Raw genomic sequence first — 22,269 nt, 5'->3', positions numbered from 1 at the left:
GAAGAGAAAATTTCTCACCAAATCTGTTGAGAAACTGTCATCAACATTCAAGAGTTTTGCACCAAAAGTAAATCAACATTTTGTTCACTTCTCACCATCCATTGACGTTTTCAATTTGAAAAGCCACAATAAAAGATGATTAGTAATGTTTGAAAAGTTGCAAGTTGGTCAAGACTGAATAGTGTTGAATTCAAATCAAATGGTCATCAAGCAAACGAAAAGCAAACAAACTTGTAAACTTTTGTTTCACTCAACTTCGTCATTTTCATTTTTCATGATAACTCACATTGATTTATCATTATCACCACGTACCATCTTCATCATTTTGTCACGTATTTCAATCTTTCCCTTTACCATGATAATCATTCACAATTTATCCAACTTTTTATCACCAACAAAATGCTTTATTTCACTTGAAAATTTTACCAGATTTTCTTTTCTACTTTGAATACTCAATTTGAATAGACAATTTGAAATCATTTGATCCAGCAAAACTCGCTTAATGTTTAACAATCTTGATTTTGATCACTCGTAATCATCTAACTTTGAGAAAAGAGTTTATTGTCAATTTTGAAGCTTCATTTTGGCTGAAGTTCATTGAATGTGAAAATGGTTTGGATTGAAACAAGACTTGTTTTATCCATAAAAAGCACATTTCATTGCAATTGATGATTTACTCAATTGGCTTAATGATTATTCAAAAGTTGAAAGTGTTAATGTAATTGAAAAAGATCAAATGATGGAAAGAATTTTCGTCGACTTTTTTTCGTCTTTTTTATCCTTATTTTCTGGGTAATGATGGTGGAATTGGAATTGAAGTAAAGATGGTTCCTGCATGAATATTGCCTCTCTGAATGTCTTTTAGTTGATTAACTATAATTTGTCATTTTTTCTCATTTCAGGATCAGATTGAAGCCTTAGAATGTTTGGAAAAATTGTTGGATAAACTGGACGAAACTCAAATAGTTAATGAAGTGTTACCTGTTCTTGGTGAAATTAGACCAACTGATCCTGCCGTGGTTATGCCTATTGCTAGTAAGCAATCACTTTACCTTTAATAACAACATGTGGCCATTAGTGTCACCTCAAGTTGACCTTTGAAGATGAAGCTTCATGATGACAATATTTCGATAAGCAATGATCAAGTCTAGTAATGGAAGTAGTCAAGTTTCGAGTCTTCTCATGTTCAGACTGGTTGATTGCAAGGTTTTTCAGTTCATTTAGTTGGAAATGAATTTGACAGAAGAAAATGAAAAGAGATTCTTTTAGCAGAGATCAAACCATTGTAACTCTTTTATTATGGTCAATTTAGCATTGAGACAACATGAGAGTTTCATGATTATTCAAAGAGGTTACTATTGCTAATTCAATTTTGGCAAAGAAATTTTCAATCAATTCCGTCAATAAAGCTCGCTTTATGCTTTTGCAATAAAATGAAGGCTATTGCGTGAATGAACTTACAATTATCTTATTTCAATTATGATTAAAAATGGATTGCAATGGAAATTTCGACCTTTCGGTATTTTCATCTTTACCAATTCTTTTGATTTCCATCTCTTGAAGATCGATTTCAACTTTGGACAGACCGATTACACTGCAAACATATGATTTTCAAATTAGAATGAAGCTCTGAGGTCATGTTGAAACTCTTATGCTGGTTTAAAAGGTCTGTGAAAAGTGTTTTGGATGACTTTCAGTAACTAAACCCGAAAACAAAATATTTAATACGAAATAATTTATCAGCACATTTCAAGATTTGTCATTGACAAAGGTTCTTTTATTCACTTAAGCATCTTTTAAATAAACAGAATTCAATTTTTCTATATATTTTGTAAATCTTTCACTGCCAATAGTTCTGCAATTCTTTCAACAGCATCCTCCGGCAGTGGAATCGAGAATTCTGCAGGCGCGAGAGTTCCACCATTATTTCCTTGAAATGATTGAAAGGCCGCTATGACTTTTAACGAGAATTTGTAGCTTACTTTGTATTTAGTGTAATTTAGTTGATAATCTGATTATTCAGTTTCAATGTTAAAGAAAAAACAACGCTATTTATTCATCGTTTATTGAGATGAAGCTTTTTAGAGGATCTTTGTGTAAGTGCATGTTTATTCAGTAGTAATTTACGCCCCTTGAATAAATACTAAATTTGTTGTTGTGTTCAACTCATGAATCCTGTTCAGGTATCTCTGAATAATTAACTTTAGAAAAGTGACAATTATATCAGATAATCTCAATAGAAACTTATTAAACACGAGCACTGAATGATAGGGCCGTACTTTGTACAAATCTTGCGACCGACAAGTTGCCTCTATTTCGCTTTCAAACGATCATATAATAATAAGATGATCAATTTGATCAAAAGTCATGAGAAAAACGAAGAGAAGTAAATGATTTGTCTTTGATTTGAACACAAATGGTAACACGTAAGCTCGAAACTCCACATTCTCGATTGGATTATCTCATAACAGACCATGTAAAGAGAAAATCACAAAAAAATGCTTTCTTTAATCGTTCAAACTTTGATAATCTTTAATTTCTTCCAGGAATGTATATGCGCCTGTTAACTGATAAAAAGTTTGGGATCGAGGAAAACATTTTGGCCACCAAAATAATGCCTGCAATGCTTCCTGTCGTTGTCAATCCTAACCTTGCTATTGACGAGGTAAATAAGTTCAGCAATAATGATTCAATTCAACATTCCAAAGATGACTTTTCTTTCTAATTATTCATTTTCATTTCTTTTTTTCTCCACAAATGCTCCTCTAATTGAACTTCTGGCTGGTTTTGTTTATTCAGTTCAATTTTCTATCTGATCTTCTTCAAAAAATGTTGAATCAAATAACAAAAAGTCAGAGAGACAAAATATTGCCTGAAAATTTAGCCTCACAATTAAGCCCATCAACTGAAAAGTAAGTTTATTCATCAATTCAAACCTTCACCTTTTCTGGTTTATTTATGCAGCCATTTTGTCATTCCCTGTTGGCTGTTAATTAATTTTAATTATTTACTTTGTACAGTTAAACGGTACACAAATTTGTTCAAACGTTTAACCGATTTTTCAATTGAGGTTTAATTGATACTCAATACACAATGCAACTCCAACAAAATGTCAAACGAATCAAAGTTTTTTACAAATTGCTTCTCTAATTGACCAAGATCAACTAAACTCTCCATTTAAATGCATGAAATCCAGACATTAATAGTTTTTTAATGCATTTCATTTGTTTGAGGAATCTCAAGTTCTCATGACAAACTTGTTTAACTTTTCATGACAAAACCAAGTCAATGAAATAGAACCTCAAATTTTCTTACAGAATTTCTTATTCATTTCTGAAATGTCAATAGATGAAAATGTATTCATAATTTGTCGATAATTAACGAAATTCTGAGTCGAAAATTTACAACTGAAAATGAGCCAAGATCGACTTAGAACTATTTTCATTTGTTGAAAGTTCCAAGTTTCTTTTCACAACCATTTTCCATGCAGAATATGAGTATTTTTGTAAAGGTCATAAAATGGCTGAACAAACTTTCTACTTGAGTAAAGCAAACATTTAAGCAAAGCAAACAAAGTCAATTAAACTTGTCACCTTCAGATACAATTACATTGCAAACTTTTAGTAAAACGATTTTTCGATTTGACTTGATCCTAATAAACATTTATTACTCATGTTATTGCAAGAAGGAAAAGCTGATAAAATGTCGATCATGGATCATGAATCATCAGGCATGATCAGTGATTAACTATGATTACCATCGATGAATCTGTTGAATAACACTTGAATTTATTTGCCCATTTAACTTTCAACTCTCATTGATTTGTAAATATAAAAGAGTTGAACGAAAAGCAAGAGAAGTAAAATAAGCTTTACTTTAATACCTTTACTGTTGATCAATAAATTGATTGAATAATTCAATTTTATTCATTCTCGTTCCATAACCATGAACAGTTAAATGGTTCAACTGAGAATAGGAAAGTTTAAACATTTTGGAAATGAACAAAAGGGCCAAAAATTTCAATTAAAAATGATACATTGGATTCAGTTGTAATTAAACATTGGCTAATTTATAACCTTTTTTGCCCAAAGTACATGGTATTATCATGATGGCTGGATATCTAATTAAGAAAGGAGAACAAAAAAATGTATAATTAAAATACTGGATTATTCAGTTTATTCAGTTTAATCAAATCATTTTTTCTCCTTGATTATTCCCTTTCATCTTATGGTAATTTAATGAGTGAATAAATAATATTATTATATTTACTCACTACTGAAAGCTTTTAATTCCCTTGTATTCAAGTTCATCGGAAGGTAAAAGGAGCAACGTTGAAGATTAATTTGTCATTAATTGGATGATAATAGATGATAAAAGTAAAAATGTCCTTTGAGATGTTCAACTGAAACTCAGGTAATAATAGCATTACCGATGAGAGACTTGCTTACGAGAAATTAAAAGATAATAGCAATCATAACAATAATGTTATATCATTGTTATTGTCTATCATCTGTTTTTGCGTCTTTTATTGATACCAATTATATTGGCATCAATGGAAATGAATCCACATTCTTTACCTTTCCTCAATAGTTTTACCAGAAAAAGTTTCGTCCATTTCATCTGCAGATTGAACCAGTGTTCATGATCGTTTACTCGAGTCTCTTTTCTAATTCGAAGATATCTTCGCTTTATTCTGTATCATTATTGTGAAAGAAATTAATTTCAAGATTTATTTATTGTAATGTTGACAAAATGTGGTCAAAATTTACAAGCTTTCAAGCTCAGCCTAGTCTAACAGACTCAAGTCTGACTCAAAGCTGTTATGATCAAATCAAGCTAAACAGCAAAAAAGAGTGAACTCTTGTCGTGATATTTATAAAAGCTTTTCTCTGTGTCTCAAGTAATACAGTACACGCCAAAAGTTTAGGAATTTTTGATTATTTCTAATTTGCGCCAAATTATTTTTTCGATTGGGACTAAACCATAGTAATTAATTCCCCTAAGCATGTTAAATCATATGTTCAAATCAAAATATAAAATAAATTTTGTTAAACTAATTAAATTGAATTTGTTGCAATTACTTTATTATTTTTGTGCCAAAAGTTTAGGAATCGAGGTCATATTATCGGTATTACTTAGGTTACGGTATGTAAATTTTCCGAAGTTCAGTTTTAGATCTTGATAATGATTTATGCAATTTCTTAGGTCGTAATAAAGAATGGGTCAGAAAAAAATGCTGAGTGAAGATGAAAAGGCTAAGATCGCAGTTTTGGCTCAAGTTAATCCAGATTGGACTAAAAAGCAAATTGCTGATGTGATCGGACGTAGCCCACAAACTATTGCTAGGTTCCTCAAAAGTCCAGAAACTTATAAAAGTTAGATTAGTAGCGGTCGACCTAAAGTTACAACTGATCGAGACGACAGAAAAATAGCAAGACAAGCTAGTAATGATAAGATTTCGGCGATTGCAATTCATGGTACTTTGGAATCTCAATGCAGTTTAAGAAAAGTTCAGAGACGATTGCAACAAAATAAGAATCTTAAGTTCTGCAAACATAACGCAAAACCAATGCTAAGTGCAAATCATAAATTGTGCAGACTTGAATTCGCAAAATTGCATGTTACTTGGAGGATGGATGATTGGTCGAAAATAATTTGGTCTGATGAGAAAAAGTTCAATCTAGATGGACCAGATGCATATAGATTCTATTGGCACGATCTGAGAAAAGAAAAGCAAATTTTTGCAAAACGCAATTGTGGTGGAGGCTCAGTAATGGTTTGGGCGGCTTTTGGCATTAATGGTTGCACTCCTTTGGCATTTTGCAAAACAAAAATGACATCATGCGATTATCAGGATATTCTTGCTGAATATTTGCTACCTGAAGCACCTCTAATTTCACCCGGTGAATACATTTTTATGCATGATAACGCACCTATTCACCGATCGAACTCAACTAAAGATTGGTTAGAAGCTAATGGCGTTGAAACTATGCAGTGGCCTGCTTTATCCCCTGACTTGAATCCCATTGAAAATCTCTGGGGATGGCTATCAAGAAAAGTCTATTCCCAGGGTCGACAATTTCATTCAGTTTCTGATTTGAAACGCGGCATTCTGAATGCATGGTCTGAAATTCCAGACGAATTGATAAAAAAACTTTTTAACTCAATGAATGATAGAATGATAAAAGTTATTCAGGCTCGAGGAAGCTCAATTGATTATTGATTGATTCAGGCTGAATATTCAGTCAATTCCTAAACTTTTGTCACCCAGCCTAACACTTGAAATCTATCAAATCAAAATTTAAGCAAAATGAAGAGAGCTGTTGTTATTTGTAAATTACCATTAAAATGAGCATGAAAAAATGTGTAAGTTAATTTAATTTGAACAAGAAAATTGAATTGCTAATTCTTTAATCAAGAAAAATCAAAAATTCCTAAACTTTTGGCGTGTACTGTATTAATACAATCTTCATCTTGTAAAGCTTTTTGTAACGTGAATTACTTCATTTATCGTCTGTTGCAATTGATTTTTCAATATTATAATAATAGAAAATATTTTCAAAACATTTCAATAAAACTTGAAATAGTCCGGTTTTCAAATTTATATCAATAAATTATAAAGCTGGTGGATATCCAATTCGATGGTAAACCGATACTCTGGCAAATAATACAAGACACTTGCAGCTTTAAAATTTTAATACTTATCAAGGACTTATATTACATAATAATATAATACATCCAACGCACCCGTTTATCATTTATACTCATAAAGACTAGAAAATTAGGCGAGTTTGCGAGTGCTTTGACCATGGCAATATCGTTACTTCTAGTAATATATTGGATAATCATGCGTTAACCGCTTTCTCAACAAAAATGTCTTGACTTTGATGATATTATTATGCCATCCACCGTCGGAAGAGTTATGAAGAAATGGTTTCTTTTCTTTGACTGGTTTATCACGATTGTATGAGCGAATTAATTCGATGATTAAAACGAAACTTGAAAGAATCAAGAGAAGAACAAAAAGATAGAGTAAATCTTTAATCGTGATAAATGCAATCGGATGATATGCCATTGGAGGGCTTTCAATTTGTTTATAGCGTTTGCACTGAGCACAAGTTTTATAATATCTAACTCTCCTCTCGGTAACCGCAGTGACTGCCTTATCAAGTGCGTCAAGACAGAAGCCCATCTCAAGGCAGGAATAAGCTGCCCGTTGTAGAAACTCTTTCTTGCTTTTCTCGATAAACTTGTGATAAACTAGTAACCGTAAAGTATTGAAATAACGCTGATTACTAACGTGAATATAAAAGTTAGCATTTTTCTTGACGTTTATCATAAAGTTGCAAAATATTCTTGCGTAAATCTTGGTTGCAGTTATTGATTCAAAAAGCACGATTCTGTCATCGAATAAATGACCATAAATATAGCTAAAACCTTCCTCAACATCAACTGTATTGATATGACTTGACAAGAATGAATCGTCCGTCGTCTTAACAGCACAGTATAAATTATGAATGGCAGCTACAGATTGAGTTGACTTGTTGAGATCATCCAAATAAACCAAAGGTTCATCTCGAGATTGAATGGAATAGTTGGTCGTAAATGAAGATGATAATAATTTGGAGACGTAAAAGACGCCAAAGTAGCAAATGACCAAAATTATGAAGCCAAATTTTCCATCAATCAGCCGTTTTATTGTACCCTTGAAAGACCAAGGTAGACTCTTCTCACGGGCTAAATGAATATAAACGCCAAGGGTGAACAAGAAACCAATTAGAATGTAAACATTGAGTTGGATTATTTGAAAACTAGTCAAGATTCCAACATATTCAGATTTAATTGCAGTTTCAGTGTAAAGGTTGACAAAACCACAGCCTTCAGACTCCATCAATGAAGTGAAACTCATGTTTTCTGGAACCAATGAGAAATCGTCCATTGCCTCAGCAGGGAATGAGACATCATTGAGGCCAGATTGAATGGACCGAAGAAAAGGTGATGAACAAATGGATGAATGACAAGAGTCATTCTGATCGGGGTCACCTGCAATCCATTCAATTGGTACTTTTCCGAACGTAATTGATCCGTAGGTTTTCAGGGTATCTGATACAAATTCATCTTGGTCCATTGTAGAACGATCATGATAGACCAATCTCAAGGAGCCGTTGAAGGGAACATTCAATTTCATTGTTAAGTACTTTAGTTATTGAACACTAAGCTAAGTTACGAGTAATTGATAAGATGTCCAAACTCAAGGAAGTGATAGACTTCAATTTCCATTGATTGAATAGTTTCCAAATACTGATGAAATATTGTTGATGGCAATCAAAATGTCTAATGTTCATGAGTGAAACAATTAGATTTTCATTTTCCAATAAAAACAATTACATTGTAGTTTTATTTTTTATTAATTAAAAATTCTCCGATAATGATGCCGAGTTTGATTGAATTTATGCTATTGATTGGATTGCTAAATGCAGGGATAATGGACTGTTCTGATTGAAGCTTTAATCGATTTCATTTTTTATCAATTTTCGGTGAATTGGAAATACATTTGTATTATCATTCGCAATGAACCCATTTGTAGCTCAAAATAGACTAACATATTCAGTACTGGGATATCAAAAAGTTTTGTTGATTTTTTACTAATGACTTTTACTTCCCAGTCCAAGTTTCAGTTCTCAATCGAACTACCTGACATTCATTTAATACCTAAATTATTGAAGGCAAAAAACTGACGGATAATTGGATTCTAATAAAAATTCATTTCAATCAAAAAATCCAACAATTGCCCAATTCAGTTTATTGAGACTATTATTCCTCAAGGATTTCTCAATTGAATAACATTACCTGCCCTTCCTTAATCTGAACCTTTCATCCAGAGTTAAATGTTATCTCATGGACAAGTTAATCATGTTCACTGTGGCCATCATCATTATAAACAGTCTGACTGTTCATCTTACCGAAGTCACCGAGCACGTAACAGATGATAATGATGATGGAAAAAAGAAAAGGTTAAGAAAAGGGAAAAAAATTTTGATGATGAACAATATTCTTAACATTATCATTAATAGAAAGATTGGCCCACATGGTGATTCAATAATACGGTACAAAAGTAACTCTGAATGGGAAGGAAACAGACGATGATGATGATGAAACAAGATGACAAACTTTCTAATGATACTCTTGTCAGTAAATTAATTGAGTTGATCATCATCATTCTCTATCTGATTCTTCATTCTCATCCTTTTATCCCTTCATTTTTACCACAGATTAATGAGATTTCACTTTCATCCATTTTAATCACCTGACTTGATTATAACTCGGGCAAACTATATAAATCTGTTTAATTGAATTAATAAGCATGAAAAAAAAGAGTTTAGTGTAAGCTTATTATTTGACTAAAAGTTCAGTTTCATCAGTATGATAAACTCAGTCTTTAACGATAAAAAAAGAAGAGAAAATTTTTTCAAATTATCATTTCCATTATCATCATCGCTATTATTAGTCTTAATATTTATAGAATTTAAATCTTTTTGTATTCTTAGTTTCATCACTGATTATGTCATGATAATTTCAATAATGAATAAGAAATGAAATGTTGAACTGTTTCATGAATCATAATCTTCATTTACATGAGTATTACATTATCATATTGCGTTATTAGGATTAAATAAGGTAAGAAAAAAAGAGAAAAAAATTGTTGATTTTGTATTGAATTGGAAATTAGAAATGTCATGAAATGAAGTTTCTCATCAATATTGCATTATATCCAATTGGACGGAAATGAAAACAATTACATTGACTTTTTGCACCAAAATTGGTCAAAAATTGAAATTTGTTTCAATTCAATTTAGTGAGAATAAAAATATCAAACAGCTTCAAATTGTTGCTCCTTTAACCATTAACTTTGCAAATTGATAATGACAGTTACTGCTGGTATTATGATTATTAATAAATGTGATTATTGTTTTGACAAAAAAGGACAAACCATAATAATGGTTTTGATGCATCTTTTGACTGTCTACTGATTCATTCAATATCATTGATCATAGGTTGAGCTTCTACAATTCTGGGTTTTAGAGCTAAAGGATTAGATATTGAATTAGCCTTTCAAAATTTTATTTAGCTTTTAGCTCCGCGCTATGAAATTGAGAAAAGTCATAAACTGTTTTTAGACCGAAGCATAAGCCTAGCTTTAATGTCTAAAAGGAAATTACGAATTACGAAAAGTGGAATATGATTGATAATTATGAATTAATAATTTGACTGTTTCACTTTTCAAGCTTATCCGTTTCTTAGTTGATACATTGTCAGCAACAGAAAAGGTTTTTCCTGATTTGTATCTTGAGGGTGGTAGGCTAATGGCAAAGTGGATTTTGTAGCGATTCGTAGTGACTTTTATTAAGTTTCTACTAAGCTACTGAAGAGGTTCAACAAAAATGAATTTCCGCGATTGCGTTCAAATAATTATCAAGTTCGTGACGGTTTGCAGGGACGGCCCAATTGGCAAATTTAGCTAACCTGTATTAGCTAAAATTGAATAAATTTCAAACACTGTGTACGAGCTTTATTATAAGTCTATTTTTGATTTTTGCGATGTTTACTTTTATCTCGTTTATACTTCCTCCTGATAATAATAATTTGTATTATAATGGTGTGTGTTTTGAAATTTTTATAAAAGCATCCGTTATAAAAATTGTATGATGTCCTTATGATCTCGTAAGGTCGCGTCTTATTGGATTATCCGGTTAATATCCCAAATATCAACAAAAATTATGCTGAAATCAACTAAACATTTTTTGATAAATCTGTCAATGGATTGTCTTAATTGAATCTCGATTTTATAGAGACTCTTGAAACTGCAACTAAAATGTCTAAAGAGACTAAAATTTACTGACAACTCAATACTAAACTATGCATGCTAAATAAACTCAAAAAATGAGTCACATATTTACATTTCTAATTGAATATCGCTGAAAAAATAAAATCCATTAAAAAGAAGTATAACAATAATTTATTCTGATCATCAGGTGCGTATAAAAACCAGTGACAGAACTGTTAACGTGTTCATTTATAAAAAGTTATAAGCCGGACAGAATACAAGTAACAAAAAAACGATGGAACTTCAACAGTTTTATATTATTTTCTTGTTTTACTGTATTATTATTGGTGTTACAGTATCAGTAGATACACAGTTGATTCATTTCAATCAAATTTGCAACATCTCTGCTACAGAGTTAAAGAATTTCCTTGAAAGTCCAAAGATGACCAGTATAATAGGCGAAATGGCTGCCAAAGTTCACGATAGACTTGGCGTGGACCGAAATATTCATAAAAAAGAGGTTGAGGAAGATTTTCAGACGTTTTCTTATCTTTTTACTAACACATTCATAAATATCGAAAAAATGCAATAATTTCATGATTCCGGGCAACTTTTCTTACTCACCAACAATACAATGTTTAACAAGTAAAATCTGATATGTTTAAAATTTTTTCTTAATAAATGTTGATCTTAATTAAACTGATAACGATGTTTAAGTAATATTACATGAACTTCGCTTGGCTTTGGCTAGCTATTCAGTTTCTGTTTCGAACAATTCAATGGTTTGGCTCATTTTCTAATACATCTTTCGGTGAAAAATGTGAAAACCTACTCATTTTGGAAAGTAAAATTTTATTCATCTTTACAAGAAGTTCTGCCAATTTATGGGCAAGTTAGTCGCTTTTAGCTAGAAACATAAAGAGTTAGCTGAAAGTTAATATTATCTGATACATTCTGATGGTGACATGTTTGAACTCCAGTTTTCGTGATTCGCCGAAGTGCCTTGAAACTTTGTGGCCTTGTGCTTTATTCAAATAATAATATATCGGGAATAATGAATTAGTGATTACATACTCGGGCACAAGATTGATTAATTGATGGCTGAATTTTCATTTAGCTTAAAGAAGTAAGGAGCGTTTCAGAATCTTGCAATTGAGCATTCAATTTCAATTCTGTTTAATCTTGCAATCAAATGTAATACTTAATTCTACTCCGCTTAATTATTCAATTAATTTCTCATGAGAGATTTGATTCACTCTTTTTTCTAATAAACTTTCACATCTAATTTCAATCAGGTAAATTTTGCATTTAAATGCACAAATGCCAGTTACTTAGCGTTGTAATTGCGGTAAAACTCAATTAGTCTGTTAATTAAAACGAGTCAAATTGAAATTTCTTTTTCTTTATCCATTTTCTTGCTTCTGAAATTGGTAATAATTGAAGTGAAAAATTCAATTCACTTTTGTTTTTCCCTTGTCAGTTTTCACTCTTGGCTTCATGTCTGGCTGTCGTTATAAAACTAATTGTTTAGTCAACTTTTTATATAAAATTGACTTAATCATCATATTCTTGTTTGCTTTTATTCAATTAAAATAACCAAATTGTCAGCTTGATTCAATTAGCAGAATAATTTTAAAGTTAAAATTGACTCATTAATTTGACGTGAATCACAAGTCTGGATACAAATCAAATAACATCAATCGAATGACAAATGTTTCTTTTCTTTAACCTTCTAGTTCTTTGTTCAGGTTTATATCACGAGTTGACATTTAATCTTCATTGGTTGCTCCAGTTCTGAATGAAACATCAATATTACATTGACTCTTGATTCGTTAGATTAGTATCTACTCTTGAATAATCTGGAATGATATTTGTCTTCATCATTTTCTTCAACAGTTTTCTCTATTCCTTATTCCCTTGGAATCCATAAAATATTCATGATTTCATGCTGAACTTGACCAATATGTGTTCTTTTGATTGCATGGGTTGAACAAAGCACTTTATTTCTCAGTTTCAAACAACAAGATTAAAGTTCAAATTTCAGTTTCATCTGATTAACATGCAACGAAAGCGATAAATCATTTTTTCAAACAAAAACTCAACCAGATTGGCAGGTATTATCAGAAGTAAATCGATCAACATAAGAATCAAAACTTGTTTAAAAACGCAAAGTTAGTCCATCACTGATCTTGCATGATAAAATAAGAGTTAACTCTCTTGATCAATCTCATCTCCAATCTTATTATTTGTTGAAGGTTAATTCAGTTTGCATTTATGCAAATAGCTCAAACTTGTCATTTGACATTAACTGATGTCAAATTTTCTGGTCAGAATTATGTTTCAAGTGGCATAAAAATGTTATTTAATGAATACTTTCGATATTAAAATCTTTAAAGAAATACATTGAGTGTATCACTAAGGAAATCGAATTTCTTTTTGACCCGCTCGACTTTTAACATTCTTCTAGACGATTCGAGTTTTTAAATGTGATCAAGTGCACCATAGAGCCAATGAGAGTGATCTTGTCAACGTTAATTTTTGAATATTGAAATAATGAAAGGCAATATTGGTTATCAAGTTATCATTGATAATAGCGATGCAGAAATCGATATAGCGAAAGAAAAAGAAATGAAATTCCATTGGAACTATTTCCGGAACAATAATGAACTGAACAAAAAATGGTTCACGTTCTTTGCACCTGTTAGACAACTAGTTCCTGTTTGCTCAGTAGATTGATAAAAAATTTACTCTGATATGGAAACCTTGAGCCTTTTTCCTTCTCCATCAAACTCGAGCAAACACAACAGAGGAAAACAAAAAAAAAGTTTAACCTCGAGGCAAAGCTAATAAAGCAATACAAAGATTGTGAACGGTTCAGGTAATTTTATCAGTCGAATCTGGTCAATTAAAAAGACTGCAATTCGCAATTCGATGTTGACATTCAATCGAAACAGATTGAATAGGCAAAAGAGAAAAGTTTAGTTTATCAATCTCTTGATATGCAAAGCAGTTTCAAGTTGACCATTCAAACATAATATCATTTAATATTGATATGAGTCGAAAAGAGAGAAAAAATGAAAATTGAATTTTCTTATCTGATTTAGTCTTTTAAATTGATTCGATAATGGTCAAATGGAATGTCAAAAACTTCAATTGTTGTATCATTGTGAATAATCAGCATCACGTAAATTCAATTTGAAACTTGAATAACATGAAAATGAATGTGTGACTGAAAAGAGAAATTTTTTTCAAAAACTTTTCTCTTTCAGTACAAACAGCGACAGAAGAATGGGTCGAGAAAAAAATGATTCAACTGATTTGTAATCAAGCAGTTACCTGGAGATGAAGTTGCAAAACGAAAATATGAGTAAACTTTGTTCCCTCATGGAAAGTCGAGAAAAAGAGAAGAAAAAAACAGAAAAAATCGAGTTTGAGCTTAATCTCTACTTTACCCATCAAAAGCATATTATAAAGAGTTTAGATCAAGAATTAAGATGAACCGATTGAAAGTTTGTATCAAAAGAAACAAAAAAACTAAACTTTTACCTGAAATTTTTTCACCACTTTCATACTCAACAAGATAAGTCAGATAAAATTAAGTTTCAAAATAGTTGAACCTTTTTCGCTATCCTTTCAATTCTCACTTTTTTCATCATTATTATCTTTTTGCCGAGTAAACTATTGAAGCTCAAATTGAACACATTTGATGTTTATCCAGGTTGAGCTATTGATTTCTGTAAAGGTAAAAGGAAGGTGAAAAGAAGAGAAAACTTTACAACCTTGAGCTATTTTCTTTTATCGACTGAGTTTTTTTTTTCATTTCAAAATTACGAGACAATCTTATTGCTAACAACAACAATATCAAGTTAACAACTTGTAATGAAATTTGAAACATTTATTTTTCACACAAATTTCGTTTCTATCAGGGAGTCATTGACTGGGAGTGAAAAATATCATTTAAATGGTATTCACCGAGAAGAGAATTTTTACAATTTTTTTCTTTCTATTTATGTTGACTTGATTTATTCAGATATTGAATCGAATGTTGTTATTGGAGGTTGACTTTTTTTGGAACTTTTTTGGAGTTCTTTTGGAGTTTCAAATGGAAAGATTTTTTATTTTAAAAGTTCAATTATTGCGTTTGAATATTTCAATAATTCATTTGCTCGTGTGAACAATCATGTTGAAATAACAAGTTCATGACCTGATTGACTTGAATTTGGTAGAATATTGAAAATTGTTTTACTTTGAGTTATCAATTTTTGTCTCTTTTTGCTTTTTCACCTCAATTGATGTATTTTGATTGAACTTTACAAGTGAATGAAAGTGCATTATGCTCACTGATAAACTTGAAACAACATTTTCATGTTTCTCATCATGTAATGTGTACTTTCCTCAACTCACAATGATTGAGTTTTGAGTTTTTCCTTCAACTTTTTCTTTTCTTCCTTTTCCAACATTTCCAATTATATATTGTTTCCTCTCAACTTAACCAAGCCTTTTTTTACGAAAGATTAGAAAGTTATCCAATCCATCAAACAAAATGGCACCAAATGATATTTGATAACTTTGAAATCGACAGGTAAGAAGAAAAGGTAAAGAACAAGATTGACTTGGAACGTTTTCAACTGTAAAAATTGACTTTGATCTTGTATTTACTCTGTCATTTCACTTTATCATGTAACATGGTTAGTCGATAATGCGTTTTAATAGACGCGATAATTGCAAAGAAGTAAAGTTTTCTCTGCTTATTTCGCACTTTGTAAGTATCATTTGGGATGTAAAGGTGATAGAGAAGTGGTTAGGTAAACCTAAATTAATCACGATATAATTTGAGGTGAACATTTTATTTTCACAATTATTGTACAGTTTTGCCTGAGATATAATCAAATTGGAAATGTTCGGACATTTAGCAATTCCATCGAGTGTTTGACAAGAAAGAAACACTGCACGACCTCCAACACTTTGTACCTCTTAGTACGGAGCCAGACATCTTAGCCACAGGGCTATAAAATGAGAGGTAAAAGGTTAAAAGACCAACTGTTAATTACCCACTAGAGTAAGCCCCTTGCAGAATCCTCCAATCCTTGAATCGCGCACGGACTTTCAGGTTAGATGCGAGAGTGACGAAGATATGAGAGCTTCGTCTCATTGAGTCGAAATCGTCCAAATAATGTCAAAATAAATATTTAAAATCCATTTGTTGATGATGATGTTGATGCATTTTCATATTCTAATGCAGACGACTGGGAGTGAAAATTTCGTCAACGAAAAAATAAACTTGATTTATGAGATTTTAGCGTTATTATTATTGTTTTAATGTTGCTTTCAACAAACAATAACATCGGCTCATGATGCATCTTGATTTACTTTTTTCTAACTTACATCATCAGGCATTGGTGTAAAGTTGAATCGAGAAAATTGCATGTTCTGTTTATTTTCTAGAAAATCATGATTCCATTGAAGTGCAGAACGAAAAACAAAGACTGAATAGAACAATAAATGCTCTCGAAATGAGCCATTTTGCTTGATAATACTTTTTTTACTTTCAAACTTATCTTTATCATCCAACATTATCTGAGTTACCTTTTTATCTTGTTTCAATGTTGCACACATTTTTTGCTTCTTTCATCGTTAAATTGTTCAGAGTAAGTGTTATCTCACCATCTGAATTGATTATCTGTTATACATTATTGGATAAAGGGATTTTCATCTTCAACCAAACAAATAGTTTAATCGAAGCCATTTCATACTCTTTATGATTACTCGTTTTACTCCGGAACTCTGAGTTTACTGGATTGTTCAATCAAATTGCAGTTTGAATAAACAATTGTGTTCCTCTGTTTTCAAAATTACCTTCAAATGTTGTTAAATTTGACTCGCACAATAACTCAATCAAAGTTCATTTTCAGTTTGGTTTCAATTGTCGAACTGTTCACATGGAAATAAATGCAGAGAGAAAAGTAAAGAATCAAAATGAACACATCTTGTTGTGATGATTTTCAACACAAAAAGCTATAAACTATTACACAAAGTAAATCACAAAAGCAAATAACATCAGCTGAACATGAGAATAACATGAGCATAACATGAACTTTACATGAACACAAGATGAACCTTTTTTTCTTCTTTTATAAGTTTCATCAGGATTTGAGTAAACAATTGATGGATTTTGCTTTTGTTTGATTGCCAAATGAAACAGCTTTTTAATATTAGTTGATCCCAGGCCATGTAATTTTGATGAAATTGCACAAGATTTGAAGGGATTAATCAATTTGAATCAAAGAGTGCCTTGATCTTGCTCAATAAACTGATACAGAAAATTAAAAAAAAATCAAATTACGCTCAAAGTTATCACTTAATTTATTTTTCCACCTGTCAGTTCGTCTAGACAAAGATACATTAAGGTGTTACAAGTTGCTTTTTGATAGCAATGAGACACAAAGTTTTTCCAGGAATTCCAGGTTCAGAAAGATTCAGTTGATATTGCATTAAGACTGATTGAAAATTGCAATTCAAATGCATTTTGTCACTTTTATTTTGCTGCTTGTCTCACTCGATTCATTTCCAGGTTTTATAATTTAGGAAATCAATTAGTCGCATTTTTTTATTACTCTTTCATATAAAGACAACATTTGAATAAACTAACAATGGTTTGCACCGTCATTAAGGACAAGGTAGACACTGCAATCAGAGCACTTCCTCGAAAGGACAAAAGGACAATAACCTGAGGTTAAAAATTTTGTTTGAAAAAAGTTCTCGTTAAAAAGTTCTGGGATTCAACTCGATTGTTTCTTGGTCAATTAATTTCATTTCTTGAGCTACACAAGGTCATAAGCTTGGTCATGAGCTTAAGGACATAAAATATTCAGAGTCAAATTTTTGAGCTTATTCTTGATTCTGCTTATTAATTCCTGAACATTTGGAGCGAAAAATTCCTCAAAATAAACTTTAGCCTTAAGGTGACTCAAAAACGTTTCAATTGGCTTCAGTTAACGAACAGCAGGGAGGTTAGAAGCTTCCAAAATGTCAGTTGAAAGTTCAAAAGTCTTGACAATTTCACATCGAATACTTTGTAAAATAAATTTTTAACTCGATACTTGTTTCGAAACTGTTAATGCTGATGTCTGTGGTTTCAAAGTGATTTTGTGGTGGAAAGGTTTGATGCATTAGGTTGACTTTGGAGTGATCTTGGAGTTCACATTATCTGGTGATGATGTATTCAATTTATTTAACTTGCTTTTATTAATTTATAATCTGATTTTTGCCTCCTTTCAAAGTCAATTCAATTCATGGTCTGATTAATTTAACTATAAAACTGACCTGGTTTGCTGGTTTTTTATTCATCACAAAGTAATCATCTTGAATTAATCTGGTTGAATTAACTAGTTTTACTTGGTTTGTTTTGGTTTCAATTTTTTTTTCTGGTCAATATTGTTACCTTTTTTCACTAAACCTTTTGTTGGTTGGTACAATGTTCATTATTGTATAATACTTGACAAATGGTGTTAAAGATGGTTAAGGTCAATTGTAAGTTGGATAATCATTTGATGATAAATGATGGTTTGACAAACTATTAATGTTGATTATTATATTGTTAATAATGATTAACAGTTAATGGTCAACACAAATTGACTTCTTTTGTTAAAGAGTTTCAAGTTGATTGAACCTTCAGGTCGACTGTTTTACCCTTTTTTACAACCTTTTGTTACCTCCAATGTTTCAAATCTTAATTGCTTTGGACATTGATTAATAATTTTGTCTGCCATTATTAATAATAATTGGTAAGATGCATGTTGATAATTAAGTTAAGATATCAACTCATGTTGAAAAACTCAACGCAAAGAAGGAGAAGCTAATTATATTAGACCAAGAATAAATGTCCATTTGCTCGACTCCAAGTTTAACTTTGCCGGTTCAAAGATTTGAATCATCAGGTTATTTTGCATTATTAATGTGACGAAAAATCGATAAGTTTAAAAAATGGTTAAAGTGTAACAAATGGTTCGAGTTGCAAAGCCAAAATCGATTTGGTTCTTTGAAGGTTTAAGGTCAAATTGAGTTTAACTTCAGTCACAAAACTCTCATCAGGTCACTCTAATTCTAAAAGTAATGCAACTCGCAAATGAGTAAAAATCGCATTTCACTTCTGATAAGTTCAACAATTATCTTAAAAAATTGAATTTCAGTTTACAGGGAATGCGATTTTTGCAGCAAAAAGAGTTGAAATTAGCTGAAGCTCTGTATGAGATCATTGTGACTATTTATTGATTGGAAAGGTTTTAATATCAAGAAATGCGAATGAATATAAAAATCTAATTCGTAATGGATGGGAATATGAAGCATAGACATTAATTTATCTTGCTTCCACCATTGAATGTTAAATTTAAATTTTTATGCACTTTTTTACGACTTTCAGTATGCATGTGAGATGAAAGAGTTTTGTGTTAAATAAAGTTTTTTGAATGATGATGATGATGAAAATAATGTTAAAGGGATGAAAAATTGGTGTTTTTGTTGTAGTATTAACATGATGTTAAAGGAAAGAAACTAAATAATGTCAGAAATATCAGGTAAATGATGAGGAAATGAGAAAATTTTGTGGCTCCATGTTTCTCTCTTTACATCAAACTGTACAAAGGAACATTAAAGTTTCTCACAATCAACTATTTACTAAGTTTGTACTCATGTAACAATCAGCTTTCATCAAATGTAGAGTCAAACAAATAACTGAACCGCTATCAGTCATCATTCAGTTTATTTGTTTTTTCCTTTCATTCTCTTCTTCATCCTTTTCTTGTAATGACAGACAGCGAAAGATGCAAATCAATTTTTTTATGAAAACCGACAAACATTCAACTATTAAAACTGTTGAAAAATTTTTCATCAATTTGCCAGACACTCATCATTACAACTCTTCAAGTTGATCAAACAATCTGACAGATTCAATTTCGCCTCGAAATTCAATAAACACTTTCTCTTTGTTTTTCACACTCACAATGTAGCATGGTTTGCTCTCGAAAGGTCAATAGATGACAGTCGGCACAATTAAGTGATATATTCGGTATCAATGAAATACCATCTCAACCTTAATTTCATTTTCTCAATAATCTATTTAACTATTATTCAACTATTATTTAACTATTATTCAACTATTATTTAACTATTATTCAACTATTATTTAACTATTATTTAACTATTAATATCTCAATCCCAGATCTCAATTTGAGTTTCATTTAAACTAACAGTAACAATTCCACTTTTGAGCATTTAAAACTTTAAAGCCGATGAGTAGACTATCACAAACAATTGTATCAAATAAATCAAACTGAAATGTAGACAGGAAAACAATAAGTAGAAACGAGCCAAAACATTTCCAAGTTTATCTTAGCGTGCTTTAGAAAATGGATTAAAGGTCAAGCTTTGCGAGATTTTTATGTTGATTGGGTGTAATCACATTTCCTTTGATTAATTCCCATGTAATGAAAATGAAAGATTTGAATGCAATTTGAATTTATTTGTTGATTAAATTTTCAAAAAACCACCGATTTGATTTGATTTGGAATCAGTTATCAAATTTTTCCGTCACACCATTTACTGACTGAGTTTTTGAATTTTTCAATGTAACATCTTTTTCAGTGTAAACTTTGAGGCTGTCAATAGCAAATTGCAGGTCAAAGACACTGGTAGATGCATCGATACTGATTCTTGAATCACCCAAAATAAAAGGAGTAGCCCAAGAGCATATTTCGCCTCTGATAACAGCTGGTTCTATCATTTGTGAGCCGATATACATAAGTTTTGTACCATTGGTTATATGCGCATCTAATATGTTCCAATTAAGATAACATGAAAATTCTAGTTGGCTTCCGTCTTTTCTCGCTAAAGTTACAGTCACTCGGTTAACATTGTCTTTCCAATGATACAGTTGATAATGAATTTGTTTTTCGGTTTGATCAAAAGTGAGTAGAAACTGATCATTGCCGTGAACATTACAACACTCAAGATATTGAGCGTGATAACTACCAAATAAACTAGTGTCTTGAGCAACTAAGATCTCCGCTAAGTCATCATAGAGTGTTATTGATTGTAAACTGTCTTTAAATAGATCTACTCGCTTCGGCCAGTTACCATGATTAATCATAAGAGTCCAAGAACAGGATAAAACACCCTCTTCGTAAGACGATGATCCAGTTGTTAAACTGTAGGTTCCAATAGCATACTTTGTATCAGTTGACCCATTAGACGATTTGTAACAAGTATAGGTATTTCCAAGAACAAAACGTTGTTTAATGAATACTTTGAGTGTCTTTTCAGCATCTTGTGCTACATTAAAGCCTTTTAGGGTTAGTTGAAGGTGATCATAGTCACCAAAGACTGGAACCACTTTGAATTGAGCTGTAACTAGATTATTTCGGAGCAAACACCAGAACCATCACTTGATATACAATATGTTTTAGTGAAACACTCATCATTACATGAAATTTCACCTTCAACTCGAGAAGTAATTTGGATAAAAATGAACAAAAAAAACAAAATACATTTTGATGATTTTATACGAACAAAATACCAACCTTAGTTTGACACTTTTAAAGGATTGGAATTGACAAATGAATAAGCGAAAAATTAAGGGGGTTATTTCATTACATATTGTTAGATTTTATCGGCTATTTGTTACCATATGAAATCCATTTCCCTCACAAATTCCCATATTCGTCCAATAAAAAAACATTGATATCACTGCGTTGAATAAGCGATATGTGATATTGTGATAAAATTTCAATGCATTTTCATGTTGCATGAGTACATCTTGATATGTACGAATCTTCCCCATAGTTTTATCACTAATTTGATACTTGTAAAGGATTGGAATTAAACAAATGAATAATGAAAAAATTAAGGCATAAATACTATCACATATTGTTTGATTTTATCGGCAATCGTTTATTGTTAAAATCTCAAACATCTTTAAAAGTCCCGTGTTCATTGCCTTATTTACCGTTAAACTGTTGTAATCTTCTGCTTCCATAAGTCAGATTGAAAAAATAGCAAACGAATTCTTGTAGTCGAGTTTCAGAAGAGTTGTAATATGAAATTGGGAAATGAAAAAATTGTTGAAAACACTTTTCAATTGTTTTTTCAATTCACATTTACAGTTTAGTATATTCGATCAAGAAAGGTCGACAGATGACAGTCCTCAATATGAAATGCTTTGTAATAATTTGTGGCTTGTTTAATTGCTAACATTTTTGCATTGCTTTAGTTTTATTCATCATCAACTTGAACTAAACTTTATTATGTTTTTGCAATGCCTGTTGCTATCCTGAAATCGCCGTTAAACACTGTTTTCATTATTATTTAGTTGGTTTGATTTGCAATCCAGAGCAGATTATTGCTCGCAAAAGACCATAAACGTGTGTCAAATGCGCTCAAATAAATGACAA

General features: G+C 31.2%; 1 protein-coding gene across 2 annotated transcripts in view; it reads left to right on the top strand.

Moving 5' to 3' along the window:
- Positions 1 to 22,269, top strand: part of LOC107367742 (uncharacterized) — a 69,489-nt gene that overhangs the window by 34,250 nt on the left and 12,970 nt on the right. For both annotated transcript variants that reach the window (XM_015935500.3, XM_089270217.1), the window contains exons 2-4: positions 903 to 1,035; positions 2,547 to 2,665; positions 2,800 to 2,912. In XM_015935500.3, the coding sequence (XP_015790986.1) occupies positions 903 to 1,035; positions 2,547 to 2,665; positions 2,800 to 2,912 (365 nt within the window). The remainder of the gene's footprint in view (positions 1 to 902; positions 1,036 to 2,546; positions 2,666 to 2,799; positions 2,913 to 22,269) is intronic.

Source organism: Tetranychus urticae, chromosome 1 (assembly GCF_039701765.1).
Source record: "Tetranychus urticae isolate SD_2017Ah chromosome 1, NJAU_TeUrti_SD_1.0, whole genome shotgun sequence".
NCBI lineage: Eukaryota > Metazoa > Arthropoda > Arachnida > Trombidiformes > Tetranychidae > Tetranychus > Tetranychus urticae.
This window is presented reverse-complemented; position numbering and strand designations above follow the sequence as displayed.